This window comes from Neltuma alba, unplaced genomic scaffold (assembly GCF_004799145.2).
Source record: "Neltuma alba isolate B1F8T4 unplaced genomic scaffold, ASM479914v2 tig00010519_pilon, whole genome shotgun sequence".
NCBI classification, from domain to species: domain Eukaryota; kingdom Viridiplantae; phylum Streptophyta; class Magnoliopsida; order Fabales; family Fabaceae; genus Neltuma; species Neltuma alba.
The window spans coordinates 496,676-520,715 of record NW_021635394.1 but is presented as its reverse complement, the minus strand read 5'-3'; the positions used below and the strand labels follow the sequence as shown (position 1 = coordinate 520,715).

Below are 24,040 nucleotides of genomic sequence, written 5' to 3'. Positions count from 1 at the left end.
TCAAAAGGAAAGGTCATCAACAAATCAAAACAGAAAAGTAGCCACCAATTAACAAAACAGCAAATGGAAGAAGTGAAAATTCAGTATACCATTGAATTTTCATTCACGTGGTGAATGTTTGAAAACCCTCGAGAAAGTACTCTCTCATTTTCATCTAGAACCATCATGTCCTGGCAAAAAATAAATAAATAAATAAAAGACGCACAAGCAAATTCATCATCTGCCACTTTAAGCATGTCATTTCAGATTGCTAGGAGGCTTTTCAAAACGTCAAGTGTGGACCTTGATAGTAGGTTCAAGTCAAACGTCAAAAGAAAACTAAAAATAGAATAAACAACCTCCTACCAGTACATACTGTATAAACATTTATGATCACTATGAAAAAGACACACAATCTGGCACATAACACAAAACGGAGTCGGGTTACTTACAATGTCAGTTACTTTCAAAAAAGAGTCCTACAATGTAATCAGCAACACAAGTTTTATAGAAAAGGACTCGAATAACACCTTATCAAAGGAAATTAAATCACGATTAACTCCATCTTTTGCCAACAGATCCCACTGACGATTGGCCAGTGAATATGAGAACTCGTTGCTTGGTGTCGGAAACTCAACCCTCTGGCACAAGTAAAACATCCTAAGTTTAAAATAATTAAGTTTTAAGAATTCTTAAAGTGTGTAACTCTACCTTTGGATGGCCAAATTCATTGCCCATGAAATTCAGAAAGGCACGGCCTCCAATTGCAAATGTTGATAATCTAATCATCTGGCTCAAGGTCAACAAAATTAATAAAACAATGCATTGAAACTTGTAAGAGAACCATCCATGTTATTCATAGTTTTTTTTTTTAAATTCAGCCTACTCCTACAGCCAAAATATGAGATATAGAGAAACAGAAATTTGGAAGAAAAAACCGGCAGAACCCACAACAGAAGCTTATTGGAGAAAATATAATTATGTTGAATCTCAATTGTAGTAACATACTTTATATAATGAAGATCCTCTCGTCAGGGAGTCTTTATAGTTAGGTGAATGCTCATTCAATTCACCAAACAATATCTCTGCAAATGACCGCCCACCTGATATGGACTGGCAGGCAAAATAAGAAGACATGAATAGATTAAAAGCTAAGCCTTCAACCAAAATAGTCCTTGTATGTACAAGAGAGAAGCTATAATTTAAGACTAATATACCTGATTGTGATTTTCTGCATACACAAGCCTCTTATCAGCATATTCTCTATTGGACATTAATGTGTCAACAATCTGAAGAGTGAAAAGCAACAAAAACGGAAGCATATAATTATAATAAGCTTCAGAGAAAAATTTTAGAGCCGTCCAGAACATCCCGTTTAACTATGAAATAGATCAAATACATTAAAGTACAACCTTACTCATGCTCCACTCATGATCAGGAACATTCTCAAGTAAAGACGACCACATCTCAGATACTGAAAGGTTAACATAATAATCAAATCCTAATCCACCTTGAGAAGTTGCCTCACATAATCCTGGATAAAATGTCGCCTGAACAAATAGATATAACAATTATACACAAATAGAGAAAGCTGATGATCTCAAGAAAATGAATCCTTTTTCCAATAAAAACCCTAATAGATCAGTTTTGTAAGGAAAAAAAAATACGCATGTAAAAATGAATAGGAAGTGGAACAGGAAAGAGATTGGAAGTGAATTTTAGACGTATGTTATGTATGTAAGAAAGACTAGATGGAATATTCGTATAAAATGTTTCATAGATATTTAAAAAAAAAAAAAGCCTTTTGAGCCAAACTCACTCTCATTTTCCCCTCTGGCCCCAAAAGCCCATATGTACCCACTGAGGCTGATCAGAGACTAAAGCTTTTGTAGGGAACCAACCTACCATTGAAGGCATGACAGTGATGCCTGGATGTTGAGGGGAAAATGTTTGATAGATTCATTCCATAGGTTACAAGGGTATTTATACAAGGAGCCTTTCACAATACTAATAAATCAAAGAGAATTAACTTCTAACCCCCAACTACCAGCTGCTGCTAACACTCACTACCATGTACACCATTTAACAACCCCTGTCAAGCTGGAGAGTGGATATCATCCATTCCCAACTAAGAAACTAAGTTCTGAATTTTTTCACTAGAGTCCCTTTGTGAGAATATCTACCTATTGATCACCCAAAGGAACAAGTGGAATATAGATTAGGCTACTTTCCATTTCTTCCTTGATAAATTGTCGATTAGTCTAAACATGCTTTGTTTGATCATGATGAACTGGATTATGAGCAATATTGATAGCTGACGTGTTGTCACAATAAAGCTTCATTGGGCCTTCCCATTTGAACTTCGGGTCTAATAGAATAATTTTAATCCACAATAATTCACAAATTCCAAGTGCCATGGCTCAAAACTCAGTTTTAGTATTAGATCTAGAAACCACATTCTACTTCTGGCTTCTCCATCTAATGAGATTTAAACCAAGTACAACAAGCAGCTATAGATCTCCTATCATCAAGGGTCCCTCCATGGTCTCCATCAATTTACTTCAATTGTCAATCTCCTCCCCCTTCGCAACAGAATCCCTTTGCCTAGAGTACCCTTCAAGTAATGAAGTATTCTGTATACTGCCCTCAGAAGTGATCCTTTAGGATCATGCATAAATCAACTCACCATACTTATTGCATATGCAATAACATAAACTTCCCAACAAGCTTTTTTGTGGAATTCCTTGTTGACCGAAGAATCTTTTGGTGGTTTACACAGTTTTTTATTTGGCTTTGGTCTAGGAGCTCGCTTCCTTGCATCACAAAGTCTGTGATTTTGTGGTGTATCCAATAGTTTGCAACCTAGCTTCCCTATCTCAGCTAGGAGGTCACGAACGTAATTTTGTTAAGATATTAAAATACTATGTTTTGAATGAGCAACCTCAATGCCCAAAAAGTATTTGAGCCTTCCTAAATCCTTAGCACAAATTTTCTCATCAACTATCTTTGCAGATAATTAATCCCTTCCAGATCATCTCTTGTCACTATGATATCATCAACATAGACAAGTAAGATTGTCACTCCCCTTGAAGCTGATTGTTCAATAAACAAAGTATGGTCACCATGTGATATGTAGCAATGGTATTAGTAAGGGCAATAGGGCAAAACAGTAAAGATATGTATTCAATTGACACCAAATACAACTTCTAGTGTGCCATTTATAGATCACTACCCCTTTCTATTTACCTTCTTTCCCTTACTAATATTATTACCACATATCAGCATGTCTCTGTTTGTATCCCATGTGAACCATGGATCATGTAAAACTCCCAAAGCACGCCCTTTGAGTATGATTGATGCAGTGCACCAAATTTCCTTCACCAAAGGCAGGAACAAGCATGTTTAACTGACTTCAAGAGCCATAGATTGGTTGGTGAAATGGCAGACAACATGACCTAGATTGGTTGGTGATGGAGAGAGGGTCACATGCCCTCATGCACTGATGTGTGGGCTCTATAATAGAAAATGGCAAGCAGTGTGCGGCTTCTAGGGAAATGCTCTGATTGGCAAAATTATGCCAATTGGCCATTAGGGCAGTGGCAGGGTGTTACAGTTGAATTAGGTGAAGGAAACAGAAAAGGAAGTAGCAACAAAGGTCTATGGCAGCGACCCAACCACTAAAAAAAAAAAAAAGGAATTTAAGGAAGCAATAAGCTTTGAATAAAGTTTAATGGAAAACATAACAATGATATGCATGCAGAAAGAGGAAAATGTACAACGAAGAAGAGAGATGCATGGATAAGGGAGAGATTTGGAATTATAGATCCCCAAATTCTAGGGCTAAAATTCTCTAAATTATAATTTAATCATAACATTAACAAACATGAATGAATAAATGTTGTAGTTTGGGAATAACAAAAGCAGTCCTGATGAAATATGGCCCACATTTCAATTCCAAAATAAATGGTCATACTACTTTTTGTTCAATAATTTTTGCAAAGACATAATGCACAAGTGGTCAAGAATATCTAACTAAATCAAAGATGCAATTATACTTACATCTTCTGCTATAGTAATTATATTAGGATAAAGTGCGTGCAGTATTTCATTGGCCAATATGAGATATAATAGTGCATCCTTGTCAACATATTGATTGCAGTACCTGCGAGAAAGTAGAATTCAATGCATGGATTTTAAGTCTTATATTTTTAAACTCTCTAAATAGTGAGAATAACGAATCTTCAAACAAGAAATTACATTACACAAATATTTCTTCAAGACAAACCATCTAGTCTCTTGGCACAACAGAATAATGGTTCCCGTCATTAAAAAAAGGTTGCAGAGCAGAAGAGAAATCACACACGTTTCTTCTTTTTTTCCCAACAAGAAATCACATATATGCAGAAAATTTTCTCCAACACCTAATATAGCTAATTGAAATCAATTTACATAAAGCAGATTGCAATATAAATATCTGATGTATCATAACCTGAAACAAATGAAAAATGGCAGCGAGAATCTTCAAGAAGCCTTGTGAAAAAAGAAACTAATAAATATATGCCTTCTCATATGAGGACTCTTCAATTATCTCTACGAAAATGTATGGTAAATTTGAAGTTGTATCAAAAACTGTGAAAAGAAATCAAAACGTTAAAATAACATATGCTGTTCTTGCCCTAGTCTCATGGCTTTACTGATAATATCCTCATGTTTTTATAATTCATTTCCCAATGTCCTCTTTCCATTTTAGCAGTCCCTAAAGATGATTAACTTTGTGCTACTCATGTCTCTAAATTGTTGCTTTCTTTAGGGATTAAAGCTCCAAAATGTTTGCCTTTCTTCCTATATATTGCGTTTTATATCGTCTTCAATAACATAATCACGATATAAAGTCACTGTTTTCTCTTCTCACAGCTCTTCATGAGTATTCCCACATTGAAAGTTGCAGGTGTCGTTACTCTCATTCAAAAGTTTTGTTGAGTTGTGGACCCAAGCCCAACTAGGCCCATTAGCAATTAGTGAAAAACCCAAGTAGTTATGTAGTTCATTATTCCTCAATTATGTATATATCTTAGATATCTAGATTAGATATGATAAGATAAATTCAGATACTAGGTTAAGGTTTAGGTTTAGGTTTATTTTTCAATAGCTCCTATGTCTCTTGTCAATATATTTCAACCTTAAGTAACTTTCTGAAGTAACCAATAATAGAATTAGAGGTGCACTTCACCTCAATTCCCTACAAGTTTCCATGGACATTAGCCTCTTAGTAAATGGTGTGCTCCACAAAACTCATATTTAGGAGAGATACAAGAGGAAGCATGTAAGTTTTAGTCCCATAACTCACCAACACCGAACTCTATGCCAACTTCCCTACTTCAACCTAAGCCTCTAGTTTCCAACTGTGGGCTTGTGAATAATAATTCTTATTGATCTCATCAGAATGGTACAGCGGAATAAATAGGAAAAACCTGAATACATGAGAGGGTAGAGAGAGAAGAATCTAGAGAGATCCTAGCCGAAATAGTAGGAGAATCAGAAATCAAAATTCAAAATATACTAAATCCCTAAATAAGCTCTCTAATTGCGGCAGACTAGATAACTAGGTTAACTAGGTCTAAACCTAGGGTTAAGTCTAGGGTTTTGGGCCCAAAGCCCATTAGAGTTCGACGCTAACACTCCCCCTCAAGCTGGTGAGTAGATATCCTTCATGCCCAGCTTGCTTCTGAAGAACTCAAACTGACCTCGATCAAGTGGTTTAGTGAGAACATCTGCCACTTGTAACTTTGATCTTATAAAACTCAAATCAATTATCTTTGCTTCAACCTTTTCCTTTATGAAGTGTCGGTCAATGTCCACATGTTTGGTTCTATCGTGATGGACTGGGTTGTGGACCATTTGCAAAGCTGATTTGCTATCACACCATAACTTCATAGGTGAGTCTGTAGTAATCTTCAATTCTGTTAAAACTCGAGTTAGCCATATTCCTTCACACACTCCATTTGCTAGGGCTCTTAGTTCTGCTTCAGCACTACTTCTTGATACAACAGTCTGCTTCTTGCTTCTCCATGTCACTAAGTTACCCCAAACAAATGTAAAGTAGCCTCCTGTGGATCTTCTATCAACTAGATCTCTTCCATGGTCTGCATCTGTATAAACTACAATATCTCTTGCTGCTCCTTTTGTGAAGAAAATTCCCCTTCCTGGTGTCAACTTCAAGTATCTCAGTATGGTGTATATTGCTTCCATATGCTGTTCTTGTGGTTTTGATGCAAATTGACTAACCACTCCTACAGCATAGCTTATACCAGGTCTAGTATGAGATAGATAAATTAGTTTCCCAACTAGCCTTTTGTACCTTTCAGCATCTACAGGTACTCCATCCTTCTTGTACTCTAGGTTGGCTGATGAATCCATAGGAGTAGAGGATGGTTTTGCTCCAAGCATTCCAATTTCTTTAAGCAAGTCAAGAGTATATTTTCTCTGAGATACAGAAATCCCCTCTTTTGACCGAGCAACCTCCATTCCCAGAAAATATCTAAGATTGCCAAGATCTTTTACTTCAAATGCAGTTGCCAATGCTTTCTTGAGTTGTTTGATTTCCTCCAAATCATCTCCTGTCACCACTATGTCGTCTACATATACAATTAGAATAGACACTTTGCTTCCTGAGTGCTTCACAAAAAGTGTATGATCTGCCTGACAATGAGTGTAGCCCGAGTCTTTTACCACCTTAGTAAATCGCTCAAACCAGGCCCTAGGAGACTGCTTCAACCCATATAAGGATTTGTGTAGTTTACATGCCAGATTTTTACTCCCAAATTCTACAACTCCTTCTGGAATTTTCATGTATACCTCCTCCTCAAGGTCTCCATTTAGGAAGGCATTCTTCACATCTAATTGGTATAGAGGCCATTCGAGATTTGCAGCTAAGGATAATAAAATCCTTATTGTATTTAGTTTTGCTACTGGGGCAAATGTTTCTTGGTAGTCAATACCTTGTGTTTGTGAGTAGCCCTTTGCTACAAGCCGGGCTTTGAATTTGTTCACAGTACCATCAGAATTATACTTGATAGTAAACACCCATTTGCACCCAACAGCCTTTTTTCTTGTGGGTAACTTTTTTACAGTCCATGTTTGATTCTTCAATAGAGCTTCTAACTCCTCCTTAATAGCCTCTCGCCATCTTGGATCACTGTATGCCTCTTCAAATGTTGATGGAATTTTCTCCTCATCAATTTTAGTCACAAAACCTTTCATATCAGTAGATAAATGGTCATAAGAGACATAACGACCTATAGGATGTAGAGTACATTGCCTTACCCCCTTTCTCAAAGCAATTGGCCATCCTGTGTCATCAGATTCTGGAGTTTGGGTGGACTCCTGGCTTTGCTGTGAGCTAGAAGGATCTCTATTACTTGGTGATTGCACATCTCTATCCTCTTCGTTGTCTTCTTCTTCTTCTTCCTCACTAATTTCTCTGTTATGACCAGTTTCAGGGCTGTCTGTTCTGGTTTCCAGGGTAGGTTCTGTAATAGGGGTAGGTATGTTGTCAGGTTCAATTTCTGGTACAGTTTCAGGTCGTGTGAGACGGTTTCTGGGCTGTGTGAGGTGGTTTCTGGACTTTGTGAGGTGGTTTCTGGGCTGTCTGTTTGGTAGTGGGTTGAAACAGGTTGGTTTGAAGTGTCTAAAAGCTCCCATTCACTCCTGTTCTCCCCCTGAATGGGAGATTTCGGGTAGTAGGATTGGTGTTCATCAAAGGTTACATCTAGGGTAACAAAAAATTTCCTAAGCGTAGGAGAATAGCACTTGTATCCCTTTTGAGAGGTGGAGTAACCAAGAAAGATACATTTTATAGCTCTAGGTTCAAACTTGCTCCCGGTAGACATATGAACATAGGATACACACCCAAAGACTTTTGGTTGAATATGGGAGGTGAGGTTGGCATGTGGATATAAATTACTGAGTAGGCCCATGGGAGTTTGGAAATCCAGGATTTTGGATGGTACTCTATTGATAAGGTGGGTAGCAGTAAGTACTGCCTCTCCCCAAAAATGATTTGGGACATGGTGGGTTAGCATAATGGCACGAGTAATGTCAAGTAGGTGTCTATTTTTGCGTTCTGCAGTACCGTTTTGCTGTGGGGTATTGACACAACTAGTTTGATGAAGAATCCCATGGTCTTTCAGGTAAGATTGTAATGTGTTACTCACATATTCCCTCCCATTATCACTCCTCAAGGTTCGGATCTGGGTTTGAAATTGTGTGGACACCATTTTGTGAAATGAAATGAATGTAGATGCAAGATCTGATTTTTCTTTCATAAGGTATACCCAGGTAACCCTTGTATGATCATCTATGAAGGTTACAAACCACTTGGCATTTGTCATGGAAGTTATACGAGCTGGCCCCCAAATATCACTATGGATCAAGTTAAAGGGTTGAGATAGCTTGTGAGGATTACTTTTATAGGATGCTCTTGTGTGTTTGGCTAATTGACAAATTTCACAAGTCAAATGAAAGGAGCTTTTATTGAATTGAGGAAAAAGTTTGAACATATAATTGAAATTGGGATGGCCTAACCTATAATGCCACAACAATAGGTCTTTATTAGACAGAACACTAGTGAAAGCAGAAATGATCTTTGTGCTGGATAGAGCATAGTTCTTCTGTTTGGTGGTTTCCAAGCAATAGAGACCTTCTAGGATCTTAGCTGTGCCAATCGTCTCCTTCCACTCCAGATCCTGAAAAACACAAACAGTAGCAGAAAAATACACATTACATTTCTGGCTTTCAGTTATAGTTCGAACAGAGAGGAGACTACAATTTAAATCAGGAGCATAGAAAACATTATACAGGATCAATTTTTCATTTATGTATGCTGTCCCAAAACCCATTTCTTTGACAGGTTTCCCATCAGCCATACTGATGTGAATATTCAATGTACAAGGTCTTATATCAGTCAACAGGCTGCATTACCAGTCATGTGGTCTGTTGCTCCTGAATCTACAATCCATAAGTCCTGACGATGCACATCAGTTTTTAAGGCTAGGATTGTTTTACCTGTGTGAGCAATGTATCCTGATGATATAGACTTCCCTTTAAATTCGTGTTTCTCCAGTATTCTCTTGAGTAGTTCAACTTCCTCTCTATTCAATTCAGTTGCTAATTCAGGAGTACTTTCAACAGTTCCAGTGTAACCTTTGTTCTCCTGCTTCCCTCCTCTTTTAGGTTTACCGTGCAGTTTCCAGCATACCTCTCGTGTATGGCCTTTCTTTTTGCAATGATCACACCACCTTCCTGATTTAGGTTTGTCCTCTTCTTTGGAGGTGTCACGTGAGAAGAGAGCATTAGGTTGAGATTCTGCCAGGTTTATGCCTTCATTTATGGTGAGTTTCTTTCTGGATTCTTCACTCCTTACCATGAAGAATACTTCTCTCAAGGGGGGCAGATTTTCCAGACTCATAATTCTGCCTCTTACATCCTCGAATGCTGCATCCAGACATAAGAGGAACTTAAAAATCCTCTTTTCTTCTTTTATTTTTTCATATAGGGCAGCATCCCCTGAACACTTCCACTCATAGGTGTCATACATGTCAAGCTGTTGCCACTTAACAAACAAGTTAGTGTAATACTGGGTTACAGAAAGATTACCCTTCTTAAAATTGTGAAGAAAACTTTCAAGTTCCAGAATTGCAGATTTGTTTTTGAGGGAAGTGAACATATCTTTTGCTGCTTCCCACACCTCCTGAGCCATTTGGAAGGAAAAATGACAACTAATTTCTGTAGTCATTGAATTGATTAGCCATGCCTGAACCATGGAGTTTTTGGCTTCCCATGCTACATATTTCTGGTCTGTTACTTCTGGTTTCTTTATGGAATCCGTGAGATAGCCAAATTTGCCCTTTCCCATTATAAACAAGCGTACACTTGCAGCCCACTGGATGTAGTTTTGTCCATTGAGTCTATGAATAGTAATAGACACAGGGCTTGCTTCTGTCGCAGGTTGAGTTGCTGAGGGTGCCGAGGTTGCTGCTAACCCTAGAGGATTAGTCATTGACTGCTGCATTTCATCAGCTTCTTGTATTGAGCCGAAAATGACCATGGCTCTGATACCATGTGGGTTTGTGAATAATAATTCTTATTGATCTCATCAGAATGGTACAGCGGAATAAATAGGAAAAACCTGAATACATGAGAGGGTAGAGAGAGAAGAATCTAGAGAGATCCTAGCCGAAATAGTAGGAGAATCAGAAATCAAAATTCAAAATATACTAAATCCCTAAATAAGCTCTCTAATTGCGGCAGACTAGATAACTAGATTAACTAGGTCTAAACCTAGGGTTAAGTCTAGGGTTTTGGGCCCAAAGCCCATTAGAGTTCGGCGCTAACACCAACCCATGTGCTTCTAACTATAATTGTCACTCTTGACCGGAACTTGCATCAGTTTAACATCAAGAATGCATTCTTCAATGACAATTTAAATAAGAAAGTTTACGTAAGTTAACTCCAAGGTTGAAAAATCTCGATGACAACCTACTGTGCAAATTGCAAACATCTCAAAGTGAGTTAAAGCAATTGACAAAAACACAGTTTGAAATATTAACTGATTAACTAAGGCTATTAAATACTTGGTAGTCCTAAAATAGTTTATAATATTAAAAGTGGCATGGCTTGGCAAGGAGATTTGTATATCCCCAAGAAGATATACCCCAAGATTATCAACAGAAATTAGTATGTGCAGTAGTCAGTGAGCTAATACTCTGATGGCTCATCTACCAAAATTGTGGGGAGAGAAAATTGCGTCCAAGTTGACAAAGGGACTCTTGGGGCTTGGCAAAGAAATATAAGTTTGACATGTCAGTTTATGAATAGTCCAACTAAATAACAGCAAAAAGTAGCCAATTGATTACTTTGACAGTGGAATTTAGAGGTATTTGAGCACGTCTATTGTCTCATATTACTTCCATGATAAAAGTCAGGTAAAGTAAGAATGGATTGAGCCCCCGGAAATTTACAATTTCTTTCCTTTTCCATGTTTTGTGCAACAAGAGCATACAGGAGCGTACAAGAGAAAGTCAGGCAGAAAAGAGAATGTTTTAGGGCTATAAATTTGTGCAATAGTGAGGAAAACTGGGAAAAGTACCGTGGTTAAAAAAGAGATGAAGAGAGCATATGAGGAGTTTTATAAGGAGTTAGAAACAAAGGCGGAGGAAAGAAATATTTACAAGATTGCGAAGTAAAAGGAGAGGAAAAAGAAAGATTTGGACCAAGTGAGGTATATAAAGGATGAAGAAGGTAAAGTTCTAGTTACTAGGAAAGATATTAAGGATAGATGGGAGGCTTACTTTTACAAGCTGTTCAATGAGGAAAGCAAATGTGTGACTCGAAACATGGAGGATTTGCTAATTAGCAAAGATGATGGAATTTAGCTTTTTACCACAAGATCCGCATTGGACAGGTTAAGGCAGCTCTTAAAAAAATGGATAATTGTAATGCCGTTGGACCTGATGGTATTCCTATTGAACTTTGGAAATGTTTAGGCGAGGAGGAGAAAGATGGTTGATCAAGCTTTTTAATAAAATTTTCCACTCCAAGAATATGCCAGGTGAATGAAAGAAAAGCACTTTAGTTCCTATTTACAAAAATAAAGGAGACATTCAAAATTATGCAAGCTATAGAAGGATAAAACTTATAAGCCATACAATGAAATTGTGGGAAAAAGTGGTTGAATATAAGTTAAGGTTGAAGACTTCTATTTCGGAGAATCAATTTGGATTTATGCCAGGAAGATCCACAACAGAAGCAATTTATTTATTAAGGGGGTTAATGGAAAGATATAAGAGTAAAGGAAAGGATTTACATATGGTTTTTATCGGTTTGGAAAAAGCTTATGATCATGTGTCAAGAGAAGTACTTTGGAAGGCTTTTGGGTTGGGAAAAAAAAAAAAGTGTACAGGTTGCTTATATCAAAGCCATACAAGATATGTATGAGAAGGTAACTACTAATGTAACAACGCTGGAAGGTGAGACAAAAAACTTTCCCATCAAGATTAGCCGACATCAGGGATCTTCTTTAAGTCCTTACTTCTTTAACATTACTCTAGACGTTCTAACTGAGCTTATTTAAGAAAAAATCCCTAAACACATGTTTTTCACAGATGACGTAGTCCTTATGGCTGAATCAAAAGAAGAGATTAATTGTCAATTGGAGTTATGGCGAATGACCTTGGAGTCGAAAGGTTTTCGCTTAAGCAAGAGCAAGATGGAATATATGCATTCTAATTTTGGAGAGAAAAAAGGCAATGGTGATTTGGAGGTAAAGATGGGAGATCAAATCATTTCTCAAGTGTCAAAATTCAAATATCTAGGATCCATTATACATGAGGATGGTGAAATTGATGGCAACGTATCGCATAGAACACAAGCTAGTTGGTTAAAATGGAGGAAGACTACTAGAGTTATTTGTGATAAGAAGGTACCTGAGAAGCTTAAAGGAAAATTTTACCGAACTGCTATAAGACCAGCTATGTTGTATGGTAGTAAATGTTGGGCATTAAAAGGAAAACAAGAGCATAAATTAGGATAGCAAAAATGAGAATGTTGAGATGAATATGTGGCCATACAAGAAAAGATAAGGTTCGATATGAAATTATCTAAGCAAAAGTAGGTATGGCGCCGATCGAAAAGAAAATGGTTGAACATTGCCTGAAGTGGTTCAAGCATGTGCAAAGGACATTGGAGACCCCAGTGAGAAGGGTAGATCAGATAGTTTGGAGTCCTATAAAAAAAGACAAAGGAAGGCCAAGAAGAACGCGCAACGAGATCATTAAATGGGACCTCCTGGTCAACAACATACCTAAGAACTTGATTGTTGATAGAGCACATTAGCGTCGTACGATTCATGTAGCCCACCCCACCTAATGAGATAGGGTTTGTTGTTGTTGTTGTTTCATTTTCTACGTTTTATTTTATAAAGACTTTTTGCCCTTTTTTGGCTGTCATTAAAGTCAACTAGATATATGATATTCATTTTTATCTTTGCAGCATTGTTCTCTCCCAAGATTGAAGGTCAAAATTCCTCCATTATGCTTACTATATATTTCATACTCTGTATCGTCTTCAATTAGCAATAATCAAATTGCACTATCAGTCCAGGTTCTCTCCCTCCCCCCTCTTCACTCTTTGAAAAATGGTACAAAATGCCTTCAAGAACCATTTTAGAGGGTGGTAAATATTATACGGATACCTTCTTAACAGCATTAGGACACTCAAGCCATATATTTGGAACTAAACTGCCACTATAAAGCCAACTGATAGCCATGCCATAAATTCATAAATACAAATGGTTTCATGTATACATAAAATAAGGAAGAAAAAGGCCTTACTCCTCCAGATCTCCAGTGAAAGAAGCAAAACCGTTGTGAGTATATATCATAGAAGACAGGGAATGGAACTGGAAACCATCAATCTTATACTCAACAATCCACCTGTTCAAAACATAATTTCATTAGCATATACCAGCACTGCCTGTCAAATGATAGTGGGAAAAGAAAAAGAAAGAACCACTATTATGTCTAGCAAAAATCTTGTAATTCAATAGTTCAATCCCATATAGAAGGAATAACTCGGAGACAGTAGCAGCTGAAGTATTTTCTAGGCACATACCAATTCAAGTTTGAGAGAAGGAAATGCAGAACATCAGGGTCCCCATAATTAAACATTCTGGTGCCCCAATATTTGTGTTGTCCTCGTTTACCTATTAAACAAATGAATTTGGGATCATAGCCAGCATTGTAAAAGTTTTATCTAAGAGTATTGACCACTCACCAGCCAATTCCCTTGCATGATTATTTTTATTATGAACGTCACAGCTTTCCAGTGGAAGATATAACAAACAACAGCATAGAGCATGTATAGTTGTATACACAGAAACATGTCACTTCATGAATTTTTGAGTCATTAAAATAGTCATACTTCAGAAAAGCATCCACAAGATTATTTAGTAAGAGCAATTTTATCTTTGCCTCATTGGAAATCTAAGAAATACCATTAGACGCTAAAAAATTTGTAAATTCCAGGCTTTGTGATAATGGCTAAAGGAAGTTCCTTAGCGTTTAGAGGTAAAGGCATTTTTTTTCCACTAAACTAATTTTTAAGGAGCACTGAATATCTAACTCAAAACTTAACATCCCAGCAGCATAAAACAACTTCCAATTTGTAGATTTGCGGTTAAAATTAGTTATGTATTGTCATGTGTTGTCAAGCAATAGATGTTATATGTTGATGAGTTATCCATGTGTGTTGTGCTGTAATAAATGTATCAGTATTAATTTGTGGATTTAAAATATTATTCAGATGTATTATGGGAGACTCGCCTGGTCAATTTGTTGGTTTATAAATGTAAGATTCTGACTCATACCTTCATCCCAGAACTTATCACCATTTTAGAGTAGCCATTTGTAGCTTTGTCTTAGAAGATAGATACGATGTTCAGCATGCTGAAAATAACTACTTTTGATGAATTAAACAAAGGATAACACATTATGATCGTTTCTGACCAAAATCAGTGTAATACTCGACTGCATGACTTAGACGAGGGAGGAATCCAATCACACAACTCAGAAGTGTTATTAAGCTAGAGAGAATACACCAGCATTAACAGATACCAGTATGAAAATAGCAGTCATTCGACCCATCAAAAAGTGACAATCCAACCATTTCATCAGCAGCTGCATAGGAATGGACAATTTCTAAGAAGACAAGCAGTCCCAGCCCTGAGAAGACCACCAAAAAAAAAAAAAAGGTAAGCAAAATGGACTTTCGCACAAGACAATGAAAGAGACAAAAATCATAACTGAAAATAAATGAGTACATAAATATCATTTTATACAAAGAAGAAAAAATTGAAATTGTGCATTGAAGCCAGTTTAATTCCTAGTATATTTGTGTTCAAGTCGCCATTAATACCATCAATTATCAAATCCATACATTACAGCAATTTACATCACCATTTTATTGCACTTCTCCAAGTTATCATCTTTTTATTAGGCATGTAATATTAAATCAAGAAACCCTTTGCAAGTACAGAGCATTTCAATTAGCTACAGTGACTCAATAAAGTAGTTCATGATCACTCCAAATTTTCTCATTGAAACAAAAAGGGGGCAAACTCATCACTATGAGGCGGAGAATGCTAACCATGGGCTTCATCAACTAATTGCTTGAAATCTTCAGGAGTGCCATAGCGACTACTAACAGCAAAAAAATTGGTAACCTGCACTCACAAGGAAATTTTACAGTGAACTTCAAATAATATACATTATTAGAGTCTCAACATGGAAATAAATATGCCAATGAACATCAAAGTAGCATGGCTTTCTATTTAATAACATTCTTTACTGATGAAACTAACATAGAGATATCAATTGCAATTAGAAGGAACACATTTATACTTTTATCATAATTTATAAAATTACGCATGTATGAATCCAACACAATTCGTACCTATCAATTACTATAAGAAAGGTTGTTTTATGAATCATATGGCAATTCTCGTTGGCATTTACTTTCTCTGATGATCAATCCATGATATTGTCAGTAAAAGGAATGGGGAAAACCCTGAGGAAGAGCAATTTAAAGGATTTTTTTTCCCATGGAGCATCATAGATTCTTTGGTCTTCAGTGTGGCTTCTGGTTTACTGGCCTTCTGTATGAATAAGAAACAGTTCTTTCACAAATCTTGTCTGATCCAAGATCTCTAATCTTTATGAAACCTTTTCTCAGGCAATGCAAACTAAGAATCTACCATCAGAGCCTTCAATTGCTCCTAATACCGCCTTAGTCATGGCTAGGTGGATGGTCATGGCCCACCCATCATGGTGGTTCTAAGCAAGGGGAAAGCATTATGCATATGATCTATATACCTCTTAAGGATCAACTACAGATATTCCCACATGCTGGCTTTCAAGATAGTTTTGAGGATTGTATTGGTAAGTTGGACATGATAAGTGTGGTGGGCCTATAACCCACAAGTCCCAGGATCGGAACCTGGCTCTAATGCCATGTAGAGCCAAGATTGTTAGAATCGAAGAATTGATTGCAACAGATTTCCTAGCCGTTAGAATCTTATCACTAATTATATGCTCTTTCCTTATTTGTAGACCTAGAATCATGGGTATTAAATATAGATTGATTACCCATTATTACCCATTATTATTTCCATTTAATATGATCAGATTTCATGCCCTCTGTAAGAAATCTGATCCCTATTTATGTAATATAGCAATCAGTGGAATAAGATACAGAAATATTCAGTTCTTTCCGATATGGTATCAGAGCTTTCGGAAAGAGAAAATGAACAGTGATGAGTTCCCACCACTCCTCTCTGGACGTCGACCGAACCAGGCACAGAAAGGGCCAAATTCGATCGCCCTAATGGCCGGATCATCTCCAACCAGTGAGTCGACGTCGACCCACTCCAACCCAACGTCCACTGAGACGAACACGACCCTCCAGGGAGCAACCATGGCCCAGAACTCACCGCTGCAAATGAAAATCAACAAACCGTGATAGCGCACAAGCTCAATGGAAGTAACTACCTCCAGTGGTCACAAAGTGTCCTAATGTACCTCCGTGGAAGACGCAAAGAGAAGTATATCAATGGTCAGGCACCACAACCAGCCTCGGATGATCCAAAATTTGATACTTGGTTTGCCGAGAACAATCAAGTGATGACCTGGCTGTGCAATTCCATGACACTGGAAATCAGTGAAGGCTACCTATTAGCGCAGACAGCCCAGGAAATATGGAATGCAGCCAAACGAACCTATTCTTCTATGGACAACACTGCAGCACTGTTTCAACTAAAGAAACAACTTAGAGAACTCAAACAAGGTACTTTAACGGTAACCCAATACTATAGCTCTCTTATGAGAATATGGCAACAATTAGATTTGTTTGAAGTTCACTCATGGAAATGTTTAGATGATACTCAGTATTACAAAAAGCTAGTTGAAACAGAAAGAACCTATGAGTTCTTGTTAGGACTCAATGACACATTTGAAGAAGTAAGGGGCAGAATCATGGGTCTTAAGCCCATACCCTCACTTTTCGAAGCCTTTAATATGGTGAAATGTGAGGAAAGCAGAAAACAACTCACTCAAACTCCAGTGACCCAAAATGAAGCTTCTGCAATGGCTATCAAAAGTGGAAACACCACAGACCAGAAACGAAAAGGTGACAAATGGTGTGAACACTGTAACAAAAGAGGTCACACCAAGGAGATTTGCTGGAAGCTGCATGGGAAACCTTCCAATCTGAACAGCAGACAAAGAAATGAAAGAAGAAGCTACCATACAGAGAAGAAGGAGGAAGAGGAAGAGAAATTAAGTCTAGAAGAGGTTCAGCTATTGAGGCGAATTCTGGAAAAACAGACCAGTACTCCAAATGTTAACCTAGTAAAATCAGGTAACTCTATAATTGCCCTAAATGCTATGGTGACTAGTGATGATGTATGGATTGTTGATTCTGGGGCCTCAGATCACATGACTGGTAACAAATCTCTGTTTAGCAATATTAAACTCTGTCATGAAAACTTGAAAGTAAAAGTAGCAAATGGAATTAGTGCTAAAGTGTGTGGATTAGGAACTGTTGAATTAACTGACTACTTGACCATACATAATGTGTTATATGTGCCAGAGCTCACTTGCAATCTCATTTCTGTAAGCAAACTGACCAAAGGTCAGATTTGTCATGTCCTATTTGATGACAGTGGCTGTATTTTTCAGGATTTAGCCTCGGGGAGGATGATTGGCAAGGCTAAAGAGTGGGATGGACTTTACTACTTCCACAAGAACAATAAGGAAACACACCAAGCTATGGTTAGCCACAACACACAAAATAGAGATATTTTACTGTGGCATCATAGGTTAGGCCACCCTAGCTTTGATTATATGAAGCACTTGTTTCCACATCTCTTTAATAAAGAAAGCTCTATTTCTCTTACCTGTGATATTTGTCAATTTGCCAAACAAACCAGAACCACCTACTCAAAACAACCATACAGACCCACTGCCCCCTTCACACTTATTCATAGTGACATATGGGGTCCAGCTAAGACAAGGACCCTCTCTAATGCTCGCTGGTTTGTTACTTTTATTGATGATCACACACGAATGACTTGGATCTTTTTATTAAAGGAAAAATCTGAGGTTTTCGAAACATTCAAAAAAAATTTTATGTTTGTGAAAAATCAATTTCAAACCACAATCAAAGTTCTTAGAAGTGATAATGCAAAAGAATATTTAAGCAAGGCCTTCAAAGAGTTTCTCGAACAACAAGGAATACATCACCAAACATCATGTGTCTATACCCCACAGCAAAATGGAGTGGCTGAAAGGAAAAATAGGCATATCTTAGAGGTAACCCGTGCTATTATGTTAGAAAAAAATGTCCCCAATCTGTTTTGGGGAGATGCAATATTAACATCAGCTTATCTCATAAATAGAGTACCCTCCAAAGTCATAGACTTTAAAACACCAGTACAAAAATTACTTGAACATCACCCAAATTCTCCTCTAATAAATCAGTTACCTCCTAAAATTTTTGGGTGTGTTGTGTTTGTGTACAGAAATGAAGGCAAACTCAACTCTAGGGCCGAAAAATGCATTTTCCTAGGCTACTCTCCAACCCAAAAGGGATATAAATGCTACTCTCCCTCTACCAAAACGGTCCACATCACAAAGAATGTTGTGTTTTATGAAGATGATGCTTATTACCCTAAATTACCCATTCAGGGGGAGAACTATGGAGCTGCAGAATGGCTAATCCAAGAACCAGTGACACCCAACAGAACTGAAGAGACACCAAACAGACCTGAAACAATATCAGCAACACCAAACAGACCTGAAGAGACACCAAACAGACCTGAAGAGACAACAAACAGACCTGAAATACCGACAACCAGACTTGAAACAACACTAGAAGAAATACCAAACAGAATTGAAACAATATCTGATACAGTAGAAGCACCTCAAGACAGTAATGAAACTTCACAAAACTCAAACCACAACTACAACGAAGATGAACATACTCTTGAGAATCAAGAATTAAATAACAGCAATTACTCTAATGGAGAATTAGAAGAAAACTCTCCCACTACAAGGCATGACCATGACTCCAATCCAAGGTTAGATCTTGAAGAAATGGGATGGCCAATCGCCCTAAGAAAGGGAGTCAGATCCTGCACCCAACATCCCATCCAAAGGTTTGTTTCTTATGGTAATTTGTCAACCAGAATGCAAAACTTTATTGCTAACAGTGCGCAGGTAAAGACACCAGAAACTTTCCAGCAAGCTATGGCTAGCCAGGGATGGAGAAAAGCTGTGGAAGAAGAACTGAGAGCCCTTAATGAAAACCGGACGTGGGATATCACCACATTACCACCAGGAAAGAAGGTAGTGGGATGCAAGTGGGTGTTCACTCCAAAGTACAACCCTGACGGAAGCCTGAACAAATATAAGGCCAGGCTAGTAGCAAAAGGGTACACCCAGACCTATGGAATAGACTATCAAGAAACCTTTGCTCCAGTAGCCAAATTCAACTCTATCAAAATCCTACTCTCGGTGGCTGCCAATCTGGACTGGCCTCTACATCAACTAGACATGAAGAATGCCTTCCTAAATGGAGACTTGGAGGAGGAAGTGTTTATGGAGATACCAGAAGGGGTACAAAGACCTGAAAATGCTACTAAAGTGTGCAAACTCAGAAAAGCTCTATATGGGCTAAAACAATCCCCAAGGGCTTGGTTTGACAGATTTGCAAAGGCGTTGAGAAGGATTGGATACTCACAAGGCCAAGCTGATCACACCCTATTCGTAAGACACAGAAATAAAGGGGTCACCATCCTTATTGTCTACGTGGATGACATTGTGATCACAGGGAACGATGAAGAGTCAATAGGATCCCTAAAGAAGGCTCTTGCAAATGAATTCCAAGTAAAAGACCTTGGGCAAATGAGATACTTCCTAGGCATGGAAGTGGCTAGAACTAAGAAAGGAATTAATGTATCCCAACGGAAATATACACTGGACCTTCTCTACGAAACAGGAATGCTTGGAGCTGCACCAAGTGACACCCCGATGGAAACCTCGTGCAATTTAGAAGTCAAGTTAAATGCTACTCCAGTTGACTCTGAAAAATACAGGAGACTAGTAGGGAAACTAATCTACTTGACCCATACACGTCCGGACATAAGTTATGCAGTAGGAGTAGTTAGTCAATTCATGCACCAACCCCAAGAAGAACACATGGATGCAGTTCTCAGAATTCTAAGCTACCTAAAACTCAATCCAGGAAAGGGTATCTTCTTTGAAAAGAACAGGAAGAGAAACATAGAAGTTTACACAGATGCTGACCATGGAAGATCCCTAGAGAATAGGAGGTCCACTACAGGATATTGTACCTATGTGTGGGGCAACTTGGTAACATGGAGAAGCAAGAAACAGCATGTGGTGTCAAGAAGCAGTGCTGAGTCAGAGTTGAGAGCTGTAGCCCTTGGTGTATGTGAAGGGATATGGATCACTAGACTCTTAAAGGAACTGAAAATCACCTATGAAGGACCATTACATTTATGGTGTGACAACAAGGCGAGTATAGAAATGACCAAGAATCCCGTCTATCATGATAGAACCAAACATGTGGAAATTGACAGACACTTCATTAAAGAGAAAGTAGAAGAGGGCATCATAAATTTGTCTTACATCAGGTCATCAAGCCAAATTGCTGATATAATGACAAAACCCCTAGCTAGAGTCCAGTTTGAAAATCTTCGAAGCAAGCTGGGGATGCTAGATATTTACTCTCCAGCTTGAGGGGGAGTGTTAGAATCGAAGAATTGATTGCAACAGATTTCCTAGCCGTTAGAATCTTATCACTAATTATATGCTCTTTCCTTATTTGTAGACCTAGAATCATGGGTATTAAATATAGATTGATTACCCATTATTACCCATTATTATTTCCATTTAATATGATCAGATTTCATGCCCTCTGTAAGAAATCTGATCCCTATTTATGTAATATAGCAATCAGTGGAATAAGATACAGAAATATTCAGTTCTTTCCGATAAAGATCAAATTCAATAGTCCGATGATTTTATTCAGTGTATACTGTACAATATATAGAGCATGGAGTGTATCAGGGAGATTACAAGAGGACTTGGGAAGATTACAAGGAATAATGAAGAGAGATATTAGGAGTAATTTAAATCTCATCTCATCCCTTAAGATCTGCCTATTAATTTAGAAATTATATCCATTTACATATCAACCACAATGATCCAACTTGAGGTGGAGTGATGCAACACACACTCACACACTTGAATAGATGCAAACTAAAATGATTTTAAGGGGAAGAGATGAAAATCAAAGATGGGGAAGGGAAAGAATGACAGAAACAAGGAGAGAAAGGGAGAGAGGATCAGAAACTGAAGGGGGGGGGGGGGAGATAACATAGCTCCATATTATTTCATTCATTGAAAGTCTACTTTTTACATATGAGAGCTTAGCTATTTATAGAACGAGCTATCCTTCTCGTGAAGAAAGCTTCTTCCTTCCCTATGAAGAAACTTGGGTACAACTTGCAACAAAATATCTTAACACTTGCATAAAAGATAATATAAATAAATTAAAGCTTTCTTCTATGATAAGCTATCCCTAAAATATTTTAATTCCTATATTCTGTCATATCTTCCTTAAATATTTGTTCCCATGTTTTCTATCAATTCCCCCTGCCTTCAAAAAACTCTCCTTTGGCGAGATAGAAAGCTTGTGAGCTTCTAGCAGGGAAGGATCTAAACATTGAAACTCATCTTCTGGGATCCAAGTAGCATCCAAATCAGAACGACCTTTCCAATAAACTAAGTAACGACAAAAGGGCCCATCTTGAGTGCTTCTGTCTCTCCCTCCCTTCAATTTCTATCCACTCTCCTTCCCCTCTAGCTATTTCTCCCTTCTGTTTCTCTCTGTTTCTCTCTCCATTCTTCTTATTTTCTGCAACTCTCTCCCCCCATAATCTCTCTCTGCTCCTATATCATCTCCCAAAATCATCACTGTTTCGTTAATCCGTGAGTGTGTGTGTGTGTGTGTTGCGTCATGGAGAGTATTAGCAGGATCATATCTATTATTTAATGGAGATATTAGTGCAATATTCCAAATAGTGTGATTGACTAAGTTCTGACTAATAAAGAATTCCCTCCCATGTTTTCTGTCACTTGGTTATCACACGAGTATATAAATGCATATTAAAATTATACTGTGTAACTCAAATCATCTCCATCAAGAGAAATATATTGTTTTACATTGGGGAAAAGAAAAAGAAAATGTTATAGGAGGAAAAATGTAGTAATGAATTACAAGAATATTTAACTTACTCTATAGCCCACAGTGAAATAATCCTTGTGCTCAATAACTCCAAATAACTGAATTGCATTGTATCCAGCTTCCTTTATGTGAGGAAGAACCTTCATTGAACATAAACAAATGTAAATAATGATTCAAATTTCTATGCAAATCAGCAATGAATGGAGAATGCAAAAAGAAAGAGGGGGGAAAACCTGCTTTGTGAATTCATTGAAAGACGATATCTTTGGCTCAGATCCACTAATTCCAACATGACACTCATATATCCGCAAGGAAGTTGGGACACTGGGACATGTGTTTTTCCACTTGTATGCATGTTCTGGGGTTGGTTCCCAATGGATTGCAAAAGCTTGCCTTCCCTCAGCATCTGCTTAAAATTAACAAGATTTGGATCACGCACAAGATTGATATAAGGATGGGGCGAAAAAGATAATTGAACTCCATATCCTAGTAGAAATGAAATCCTAAAAAGTAAATAGGACTGATTGAGCTAAGTGTTCTGTTTTAGATCTCTGTGGCTGTATTGTGTTGAGTTTGAGTTTAAGACTCCATTTTTATGAGCTAATTTTCTGTGTAATTCAGATTGGTTGGTGTATCAAGTACTTTGATTATCAATGTATGTGGCTTTTTAACATTGCACTTGATACTGTTCCTTGGCATCCATTGAAGCATCTTAATTAAGCTCATGCATTGATGTGTGTGTTAAGTGTGAAGTGCATTTCGGTGAGTGTTTGGCATGTTCATGTAAGCATTCTTCAAGTAGCATTCATTGAAGGAAAAACGCATCTAACCTATCCTAATTACACAATTGTAGTTTAGGTGAATTCTAGCACTTAATTACCCTCATTCTTATTCACGTTCTTTGGGAAATTGGATGTTCAATATTAAGTTTCCTTGGCAGTAACTTCAAGCGTATCTATTGATCGCTCAATTTCCAGATGAAGAAGGATAGGAATTAGAGATTAGTTGGTCAACCTGGCTTATGTAATGAGTGAAACCCAAGCCTAGCATGTAAAACCCAATCTCAAGAGAACCACCATTTCATTGCATTGATTTCATCTCAATTTACCCTTTTTATCCCAAAAATCCAAAAACAATTTATTTCTTAGGATGGAGATATTTTAGTTAAAATGAATTTCAAGAGAATAAGGACCATGTACATGCCCATACCACTTACGCCTGGTTTTCAATATAGCATTTAATTTATTTCATTTATTACTTGTATAATTATTTTTTATATTTTTATCAGATTAGGTGGCTGCTCTAATACCACAGTTGTGGTAAATTCAGAGGGGAAAATAAAATAGAAGAGAGAAAGAGGAAATAGAGAGAGGAGAGCAGAGAGGGAGGAAAACAGAGGAGAGAACCGAATATACTAGTGGTATTGAAATGTAAACATAAGCCTGAATACAATGGACCTCTGGGCCTCTTATTTATAGTACTCTCGAAAACTACTAACGGCTATAATACATAACAGACATATTAACTAATTGACTTATAACTAACCTTTAAATATTTATAATTTACATAACAGTATCCACGGACAAGCACACTGAGCATCATTCTTCAATCATGGGGACCAAAATCTTCAAAATTCAAGATGCATTTTGGTTGCAGATTCTCAAGATTTACCAGCAGG

The 24,040-nt window shown here is 37.5% G+C and overlaps 1 protein-coding gene across 2 annotated transcripts in view; it reads right to left on the bottom strand.

Annotated features, from left to right (window-relative positions):
* Positions 1-24,040, bottom strand: part of LOC114756871 (1,4-alpha-glucan-branching enzyme 3, chloroplastic/amyloplastic) — a 39,242-nt gene that overhangs the window by 12,760 nt on the left and 2,442 nt on the right. Inside the window, exons 5-17 of one of the 2 annotated variants that reach the window (XM_028945806.1) lie at positions 22,596-22,768; positions 22,413-22,502; positions 15,181-15,256; positions 14,649-14,756; positions 13,648-13,738; positions 13,368-13,469; positions 4,039-4,141; positions 1,392-1,529; positions 1,197-1,268; positions 988-1,092; positions 691-768; positions 510-620; positions 90-170 (exon numbers count right to left, since the gene is read on the bottom strand). In XM_028945806.1, coding sequence (XP_028801639.1) covers positions 90-170; positions 510-620; positions 691-768; positions 988-1,092; positions 1,197-1,268; positions 1,392-1,529; positions 4,039-4,141; positions 13,368-13,469; positions 13,648-13,738; positions 14,649-14,756; positions 15,181-15,256; positions 22,413-22,502; positions 22,596-22,768 — 1,328 coding nt within the window. The remainder of the gene's footprint in view (positions 1-89; positions 171-509; positions 621-690; positions 769-987; positions 1,093-1,196; positions 1,269-1,391; positions 1,530-4,038; positions 4,142-13,367; positions 13,470-13,647; positions 13,739-14,648; positions 14,757-15,180; positions 15,257-22,412; positions 22,503-22,595; positions 22,769-24,040) is intronic. The other variant, XM_028945807.1, reaches the window with a different exon arrangement.